Below are 9,750 nucleotides of genomic sequence, written 5' to 3'. Positions count from 1 at the left end.
AAACAAAAAAAAAAAAAAAACTCACACACACACACACAGAAAAAGGAAATATATGCGCCGTTGTCCTTTACTTCCACGGTCTCTTATATCCCGCTATCGGGCCTTATTAGGTGTTTCTACCATCTCTGCTATTCGACATCAGAGCAGCGGTGTGAAGAGTACCGTTGGGGAAACAATGAAGGCCTCTGGTTTTCAACTCTCCACACCCAATTTCTCCATTGATCACGCAAATGAAATGGAATCCACGGCGGAGTCTGATCTTGTGAATGATCTCATTACCACTCCAGTGACAAGTGTGGATTTTGTGCGGGATTTGTATGGACCTTGGCTTGTTCTCACAGAGGCCTTACAAGGTGAACTTTTTATAGATCACGATCGTATGGTTTATTTCCGTCCTGCGAATGGTTTAGGATTTGGTGTGGGTCGTATACACATTCTAAATGAAGAAAATAATAATAATAATAATAATAATAATAATAAGACTTCTTCTTTGGCTGGAGTAATCTTTACATTACAATTGGAATCTTATACATATCCTGTAACTTCATCTATGCCACCGTATGCCCCTGTGAAGATGGAAGTGACGGGAGTAGTAAATCGTGTGCGATCCACATCAAATGAATATTCCACATTTTCTCTTGTAGGCACTTGGCGGGGAAAAGATGATAGTGAAAGTGGAAAGTTTAATGCGGCAAAACTCTCACCATGGGATCCTACGATGAGTGCCAAACCGTGGGAACCCAATGGGGAGTTATTACAAGTATTCCAACAGGTATTTCCAAAGGAGTTGAAACTAACATCCCATGTTAAACGCTCACAGGCGTTGCAGGAGACCATTCACAAGAACAATGACAATAATAAGAATAATAATAATAATAATAATAATAATACGTTTGGTAACATCAATATCAATCTAAACAAGCCATTACCACTTCATATGTCATTGGATCAATATCGGGTTGGGGATGTATCGGATGTACATTACATTCCAAACTACATTTCAGAAGAAGAAGAAAAACAAATGTTAGAGTTTGTACAAAATACACCAAAAGAACTCAAGAGTCAATTAACAAAACGTACAGCACAAGAATGGGGATGTAGTATGTGTGAAGAATGTAATAAAAGTTTCGTTTCGGATAGAAATATGCCTCCATGGGTGGAACGATATACCGATATGTTATTACATGATGGTATTTATACACCTAGTTCATTCCCTAATAGTGTTCGTATACATGAATATCAAGTTGGTGAAGGTATTGCCCCTCACTGTGATGGTCCTATTTATTTCCCATTGGTTTCTGTTCTTTCTCTTAATTCTCCGTGTGTAATGTTCTTCTATCCCCGTCGTGAACCCCATGCACAACCAATGGAACATTATAATGATACCTTTCGCTTTGATGGTGATATCCCGGCAGAGCGTCCAATTCAATGTGTAGTGATGGAGCCTCGTTCACTTTTACTATTTCGCGGAGATGCGTATTATTACTATCCACATGGTACCTCAGATCGAGCGGTAGACTCCCTTGCACCAGAAGTTGCGGGTACAGTTGTGAATAGACATCTTTTACAAGATAAGAATATCACAGAAGTGAAAAAAGGATATCGTGTGAGTATTACAACACGAAATCTACTTCCACGTTGTAATCATCAACCCTCACGGGCGGAATATTGTATGAAACGTGCATGGTATGTTTATAATCATTTACCAGAACCAGAACCACTCATCACACCACCACCAGTAATGATGAAGACGACTCCATCATCATTGAAATCTTCTTCTTCTTCTTCTACTGTAGAAGAAACAAAGAAAGCAGAACCCGTAATGACGATGAGTAATACAGCTATGAATGGGGGATTGATTCAACTGGAAAAGAAAATAAATGAGTTACTTACCCAACAAAATTCATTGGCCCAACAAGTGAATGAATTACGTCAGTTTATGGCAGGAGATGTAACGTTTCGAAAAGAAGTTTCAACTGTACTCAGTCATCTCTCTTCTACAGTCTTGGATATAGACAGTAAACTGGATGATATGATACAAGAGAGAAACAATGGAAAGGGAAAGGAGTCTTCTTCATCCTCAAAGTAAAAGAGTGGGAGAGTGGGGAAGGAACTCTAAGAAGAAAAGAAAAACACACAAACACAATTGGGGGATAAATGGTAGATTTCCCTAAAATAAATCAAAGAATGAAAAATCGAAAATACATTATGTATTACAAAGAGAAAAAAAAAATAATAATAACAACAATAACTCCCTAAGAGAGAAAGAGAGAGAGAGAGAGAGAGAAATTCTCCTGTGTGTATAAAGGATATCCTCTTTATTGTTCTTTTTTCTTTTTTGTTATTTTGATTTTGCTGAATTCAAGTCACAAAACAATAATAATAATAATAATAAAGAAAAAAGGAGAGGGGTGACATCATGACTAGTGCACATACACAAAGAAATTTGGGAGAAAATAAGAATTAAAAAAAAAAAAGAAACAATATGCCAGTTTCAGCTTTTTCTATCTTATTGATATTCAAAAGGTAACTAATAAAAGGGTAAGATTAATTTGGTACAATATATAAATATGTCCATCAGATTTATTTATTTAATTTATTTATGATGCCCAAAAAAATAATGTCCCTTGTACGGTCTTCACTGGGTAATGATTTACATTTTGTTTCCTTCTCTTTTTTTTGTTGTTTCTTTTTTTATATGTCTTGATCCCTTATTTACCATCCATCTCCCAAATATATATATATATATATATATATATATATATATATATAGTGAGTGTGAGTGTGAGACAGAAAGACTGTGGTGGGGGTAAGTCTCTCTCTCTCTCTCTGTGTGTGTGGTTGTGGTTCTTGTTTCTATTCTTCTGCTTGTTGTTCTTCTGATCCAATGCAGGAGGCGGAAGAAGAAATCGCTGAGGAGATTGAAATGCTCCTCGCCATTTGCCCAGATGAAGTCCAGCGGCACCCAACAGACCCCACCACACTCATCGCCTCCCTCCCCTTCCGCTTTATTCTCCATATCACTATTCCCCCGCGCGGCTATCCACACTCCTCCCGCCCGCATCTCTTCACGGCGGAGGGGCCAAACGCCCCGCTGGTGAGTGCCTTCGCCGCCCAACTCACACGAGAGGTGCGGGAGACCATCCCACTCGGGGCCCCAATGCTCTTGCAGATCCTCACAGTGGCCCAGCGCATTGCTGGGGAGGTGGAGGAAACGCACAACTCCGCCATGGCGAATGCCGCAGCCATGCGAGAGGCGGAGGAGGAACAATTACTGCAGGAACACGCGGAGCGAGAGGCAACAGCGGTGGAAGTATGGGCAGGAACGCCCATCAATGATCGCAAATCAAAGTTTGTGGCGCACATGGCACGTGTGCGGTGTGAAGAGGATGTACGTGATGTCGTCATGCATCTTCGTCAACAGAAGAGTATTGCAGAGGCGGCACATCCCACCATTTACGCTTATCGCTATATAGATAGTGCGGGTGTGGTTCATCAGGACTGCGATGATGATGGAGAAACAGGAGCGGCGGGAAGAATACTCTTTCTATTGGAGCAAATGAAAGTGAATGGATATGTTATTGTAGTGACACGTTGGTTTGGTGGAATTCTACTAGGTCCAGATCGGTTTAAACATATTATGGAAGTATCGCGAAATATGTTGTTAACGATACCACAACGAGAAGAAGGAAAAGAAGAAGAAGAAGGGCAGCGGTAAAGTAGTAGCGATGAGCAGAGAAGACCAGAGAGTGTGCATGTGAAATGCAAATTACAGTTGAAATAATATGGATAATTATTATAAGAAGAAGAGGAGGAGGAGGAAGATTGGTGTTTGGTGGTGTTGAGGTATTGGTGGGAAATACACTTTACATTGAAAGAGTCTCACAAGAGTGTGTTGTGTTATTATTATATTATTATTAATGCAAATGCGGTAATTAAATGAATACAAAAAAAAAGCAAAATAAGATTCATGTTTCTTTTTCTTTTTTCTTTCGTGTCTATTTTTTTTTAATTGTTTATATAAATATATTGATGTTTTTTTTTTCTTCTTTCTTTCTTTCTTTCTTTCATTTGTGGTTTTTTTTTTTTTTGTTTTCCTTCTCCTGTGCCATTTATCAGACAGAGAATTATCGATACTTCTCCTAAACGAGTAGTAAATCCCTAAAGATAGAGAAAAGAGAAATTAGAACTAAATAACAAAACAATAACAACACCAAAAGGAAAAGGAAAAAGGGAAACAAAAAACAAAAACAAAACATTAATAACAATCCTAACAACATTTTTAATTATTATCATTACATAATACTGCTGATAGAGATGTCTACAGGTATCAAAACGGATTCCTTATTTGAAGCTGCTCGTGGTATATCACTTATTTCTGGAGAAGGTGGTCTTACTCCGCAGCAACAAGAGGAAGAAGATAATATATGCCCATCTCTTACCTTTGAACAGCGTCTTATTGGATTTTGTGTTTGTTTTGCCCTTGGATTCCTCTTCTCTATCTTTGCATGGGTCGCCATCTTTTCTCTTGATTTCAATACATTTGCTGTTATTAACACTTTGGCGAATATTACTTCTATTGGAAGTACATTATTCCTTTGTGGACCCATGACACAATTAAAACGTATGTTTGATTCTACTCGTTTGATTGCTACTATTGTGTATCTCTCAGCAATGGTGTTAACATTTGTGGTGGCTCTTGCTTTACATAACCCATGGTTAACCATTATTACTGTAATTGTGCAATATTTAGCAATGGTGTGGTATTGTCTCAGTTATATTCCCTTTGCACGTACGGCCATCCTGCGATTTGTGGGGCTTTCTTAAGAAAAAGTGTATGAATGTTGTGTGCTGTTGTTGTTTTCTTTTGTTGTTATTTTTGTTTTTGTTTATTTGTTTGTTTTCGTACATGTGTGCTTTATTCGTTTGTTTTTCATTATATATATAATCCTCTGTATGATTTTTTGTCTTGGTTTCTCGTGGCTCTGTTTTATTTTCCTTATTGTAATTATAATAAGTATTATTATTATTTCTTTCTTTCTTTCTTGATTAGGAAGAATAAATAAATAAATAAATAAATAAAGAACTACACCAAACAGGAGAGAGAGAGAGAGAGAGAAAGACTTCAAACATCATGAGTCGTCCACACAACGAGACGTTAGAGTCTATTAAATACACCAGAGGATCCCTGCGTCTATTAGACCAGCGAAAACTTCCATATGAAACCGTCTTTGATGAGATCTGCACAATTGATGATATCTGTACAGCTATTAAAGAAATGCGTGTGCGTGGGGCTCCCGCTATTGCCGTTAGTGCCGCCCTCGCTATTGCCGTAGCTGCAGAAAGGGAACAGAAAGCACAAGAAGAAGACAAAAATAATAATAATAATAATAATAATAATAATAATAATAATAATAATAATAATAATCTCTGGAAATCTGTGGAAGATGCTAAACGTTTCTTCTTGGAGAGTTGCGATATCGTAATGACTGCCCGTCCAACCGCAGTCAATTTATCCAAAACCCTCACCCAATTTAAACATGATATTAACAATGTAAATGCCTCCACACCATCTGCTATGGTGGAGGCATGTGTACAACTCGCAGAGAAAATCTTCGCAGAGGATATTGCCTATAATGAGGGTATTATGCGGCATGGGGCGGCTCACATTATGGAACTCACAAAAAAAACAAAAGTGAGTATATTAACTATTTGTAATACTGGAGCTCTCGCTACTTCACGCTATGGTACCGCACTTGGCGTTGTTCGTCAACTCTTTTATAATGGACAATTACAACAATTATATGCATGTGAAACACGACCATGGAATCAAGGGGCTCGTCTCACTGTATATGAATGTGTACAAGAGCAAATCCCATGTACACTTCTCTGTGATAGTGCCGCCTCTGCTTTAATGCGTAGTGGAGCTGTAGATGCGGTGATTGTTGGGGCTGATCGTATTTGTCAAAATGGCGATACGGCAAATAAGATTGGAACTTATAATCTCGCCGTTGCAGCGGCTCATCATCATGTACCTTTCTTTGTGGCTGCCCCAACCACAACACTCGATCCACACACGGCGAAGGGAGGTGATGTTCACATTGAGGAACGTGAAACCCGTGAGATTACACATAATGTGATAACACAACAACGTGTAGTGGCAGAAGGACCATTGCTGCGTGTGTGGAATCCCGTGTTTGATATCACACCAGCAGATCTCATCACTGGGGGAATAATAACGGAACACGGTGTGTTTGTACCAGCAAAGACAGCACCATACTTTGATATTGCTCGTATGTGTAGTGGTGAGAAGGCGTGAGTGTAAAGAGGTGCGGGAGAGAGAGAGAGGGAGGGAGTGAATATAAGAGAGGTAATGATAAAGAGAGACTTGAAACTTTTTTTATTGAAGAAAAAAATTACAACTCTGCTAGTGAATACAATTATACATAAATATATAAATAAATAATAATGCTGTTATTATTGAATTGATGGATGAATGCTTACTGTGGTTTTGTATATTCTCCTTTTCTATTTTGTCTCTTTTTTTTTTTTTTTGTTTTCTCTTCTTCTACACACATACACATACACTCTCACGACTCCTGTTGTGTTGTTTTATATTATAAATTTAAAGGGCAAACGCACTGAAACCATTTGTGCCCAGCCTGTCCAACACACACAAAAAGAAAAACAAATATATAAAAAAAAAGAAAAAGAAGAATTCGAAATATAAAGAAAAGAACAAGACGTCTCATCGTCTCTATCCATCTATCTATATCACTATCTCTCTCTTTATATATATATACATAGGTGGGTATAACTCACATGTCCACGGTGTCCTTTACAGAATCGGATAAGAATGATCTTCGCGAGTTTTACCGCATTTACGACTTTGCCAAAGTAAACAGTGTAGATCACACGGTAGAGACTTGTATAGATCGTAATATAACTCCACAGCAACTCTTTGAGGATCTGTACAAATTACATCACGTGACTCAATTACCAGATCGTCTGGCGGCTGCTCAACGTTTACGAGATGCGGTGCCAACAGCCACTGATGAGGATGTCGAGAGTGTTCTTCGACACAGCGAGATGAGTCAATTGGCGGAGTGTGATGCGCTGCGGGCCCTCCGTCGTCGTTTGGGTGTAAAGTCAAACACATCTCTATTGCCTTTATCCTTATCCTCCACATTATTATCAACAACTAATACAACAGCAACAACATCTATACAGCAGAGTATGCCGTTGAAAAAAGTAACTGTATCTTCTTCTCAAGATGCTCCTTCTACTACTGCTGCGATCCCTTCCAAGACAACAACAATAACAACAACAACAACAACTGCTATTATTGATAATGGTGATGATAATAGTGGTGGAAGAGTCAAACAACTCAACGCCGGTCCAACACGTGCGGTGATGGATGAAATTATGACAGCAGAGTGTCGTGATTGGGTCGCTCAAGTGGTGGGAGATGTATTTAACGCTGATGTATTAAAGAGTGAAAACTTTGTGGATTCACTTCGTAGTGGTGTAGTACTTTTAGTGTTATTGCAAAAACTTCGTGATCCACCTGTGCCGGATAATGAATTAAAGATTCCAAAGAGAAGTATTGGTTTCTTTGCCCGTGATAATGTTATTTCCTTTTTAAAAGAAGCGAGAAAAACTTATGATTTAGTGGAAGCTCAACTCTTTACAGATTCTGATCTCTGTGATGGAAAGAATGATCGGGCTGTAGTGACTTGTTTACTCTCTATTGCCCGTATTGCATATACACGTGGAAGTACCAAATTGGCACCTGCAATGATTATGTATGAACAAGAAATTGATGCCAAGATGAAGAATGTAACGCAGCAACAAATTGATGAAGTGATATTAGCAGCAGAAGCCTCGGAATCGGCTTCAGATGTATTGGAAGAAGAAGAAGAAGAATGTGTAGAAAAAGAAAAAGAACCACAGCCTTCTATAATACCTGTTGTGAATGAAGATGTGCAGATAACAGAATCTCCTACACCGATAAAAGAAAAAGAAAAGGGAGAAAAGAATGAAAATATAGAAGTAGATCACATTATCAATCCCATTTCTAATGTAAACCCTGTAGAACCGTTAACATCTATTAAAGAGCCGGATGATTTGGCAACAGAAGGAGGAAGGGATGAAAATGAAAAAGAAACTGGAATGACCATGACGGAAACAACCAATACACCAGCGAAAGGATCAGATGATACTTCTCCTGTTGATATACAAATAGATAAAAAGGAAAAGGAAGAATTAAAGGATAAAAAGACTGGACGAATTTTTTATTTACGTGGTGGGGCTATTGGAGAAGATTTAGAGAAACTTCCAACTACTCCACCCAAGTCTTTACAACGACCAACATCATCACAGTTATCACCCCGTGCACGTTCAGGTAATGTAAACATTTCAACTACACAAACTACACAAGCACCTCCAAAGTATAGACCACGCCGATGGGATGAAATTGATACAGTTTTAAGTATTGTAGTAAATGCCCATTTTACTCAACATCCTCTTTCACAAATTCGTTTTCGTCGTCTTTCCTCTACGGCAGGTGAGTATGTAGTTTATCATCGTGCATTAGGGCATAAGCGACTTTTATATGCACGTATTATACAGGGAAAGTTGATGATACGACCAACTGCTAATAACAGTGGAGGGGCACCCACGTGGATGGATTTACAACAATGGCTTGATCGCTATGAGAAGGAATTAGAAGTACAAAAGTGAGGAGAAAAGAAATTAGTGCTCTTTTATATAATCTCCCATTTATATATATATATATATATATGGATCTATATGTGTATTTATATTTGCTCGTTGCTCTTGTTTTCTGAAGGAAAAAAATAATAAAAGAGAGAGAGAGAGGGAAGTAAGGTAGTGAAGGGATTTAATCCTTCTGTTGCTGGTATGGCATTATTGCTACTATTTATATGATTTTTTTTATTATTTTGCGTTTTCTGTAGAAATAGAAACTTACAAAAATAATAATATTAATAATAATAACAAGATGAAGAAGAACGTCGTTTTTTTTTTTTTTCTTTTAACTATGCATGTACACAAACACACATGCACACTCACATACACAGACATTCACTCGCTTTATGGGGGGTGTATGTATGGGTATTTTTACGTATCTTTTTTAAAAATTAGACTCTTTCTTTCTTTTTGTTTAGTTTTCTCTCTCTCTTTCACTCTTTCTTGCTTATATGTCCTTCCTTATAATTGATTCTGCTGATGTAATAAAGGGGTATCTTTCACATTGTTTGTACTTGTACTCTTTATCTTTTATTTCTCTCTCTTTAACAATTTATCTTTATTTCTTTCTCTCTTTATTTCTCTCTCTTTTTGTGTTGTTTGCGATTCTCTTATTAATACCACACCTTAATAATAATAATAATAATAATAATAATAATAACAATAAAAAAAAAAGAAAAAACAAACAAAAAGCAAAAGGCGTGTGAGCTTTAACGGAAAGGAGCTGACAACACACACATATACACACAAGTACTCAAGAGGTGAAAGAGAAAAAAAAAGAAACCAATATACAACAACAGCAAAATAAAAACCAACAAAGGGGGTATATATAAAAGAAAAAAAAAAAACCTTCCTCACCACTACTACTACTACTACTACTACTACTACTACTTTACCATCACCACATATACGGTAAATAGATAAATATATATTATTATTATTATTATTATTATTATTATTATTATTATTATTATTATTATT

The 9,750-nt window shown here is 37.4% G+C and overlaps 5 protein-coding genes across 5 annotated transcripts; all 5 read left to right on the top strand.

Annotated features, from left to right (window-relative positions):
- Positions 1 to 52: 52 nt before the first annotated feature.
- TM35_000063240 (alkylated DNA repair protein alkB like protein 6) lies at positions 53 to 2,089 on the top strand (the record flags this gene model as incomplete). Its single annotated transcript, XM_029023361.1, has 1 exon — positions 53 to 2,089. The coding sequence occupies one exon, from the start codon at positions 53 to 55 to the stop codon at positions 2,087 to 2,089; it is 2,037 nt and encodes a 678-aa protein (XP_028885385.1).
- A 798-nt stretch (positions 2,090 to 2,887) lies between these two features.
- Positions 2,888 to 3,718, top strand: TM35_000063230 (uncharacterized protein; the record flags this gene model as incomplete). Its single annotated transcript, XM_029023360.1, has 1 exon — positions 2,888 to 3,718. One exon carries the CDS (start codon positions 2,888 to 2,890, stop codon positions 3,716 to 3,718), a length of 831 nt encoding a protein of 276 aa, XP_028885384.1.
- A 599-nt stretch (positions 3,719 to 4,317) lies between these two features.
- TM35_000063220 (putative transmembrane protein) lies at positions 4,318 to 4,827 on the top strand (the record flags this gene model as incomplete). The annotated part of the gene is made up of 1 exon (XM_029023359.1): positions 4,318 to 4,827. One exon carries the CDS (start codon positions 4,318 to 4,320, stop codon positions 4,825 to 4,827), a length of 510 nt encoding a protein of 169 aa, XP_028885383.1.
- Positions 4,828 to 5,134: 307 nt separating this feature from the next.
- Positions 5,135 to 6,319, top strand: TM35_000063210 (translation initiation factor 2 subunit; the record flags this gene model as incomplete). Its single annotated transcript, XM_029023358.1, has 1 exon — positions 5,135 to 6,319. One exon carries the CDS (start codon positions 5,135 to 5,137, stop codon positions 6,317 to 6,319), a length of 1,185 nt encoding a protein of 394 aa, XP_028885382.1.
- A 503-nt stretch (positions 6,320 to 6,822) lies between these two features.
- TM35_000063200 (uncharacterized protein) lies at positions 6,823 to 8,742 on the top strand (the record flags this gene model as incomplete). The annotated part of the gene is made up of 1 exon (XM_029023357.1): positions 6,823 to 8,742. The coding sequence occupies one exon, from the start codon at positions 6,823 to 6,825 to the stop codon at positions 8,740 to 8,742; it is 1,920 nt and encodes a 639-aa protein (XP_028885381.1).
- Positions 8,743 to 9,750: the final 1,008 nt, after the last annotated feature.

The sequence above is a fragment of the Trypanosoma theileri genome (assembly GCF_002087225.1).
Source record: "Trypanosoma theileri isolate Edinburgh chromosome Unknown TM35_Tth_6_V1, whole genome shotgun sequence".
NCBI lineage: Eukaryota > Euglenozoa > Kinetoplastea > Trypanosomatida > Trypanosomatidae > Trypanosoma > Trypanosoma theileri.
The sequence above is the reverse complement of the archived record's forward strand: the minus strand, read 5'-3'. Positions and strand labels throughout refer to the sequence as shown.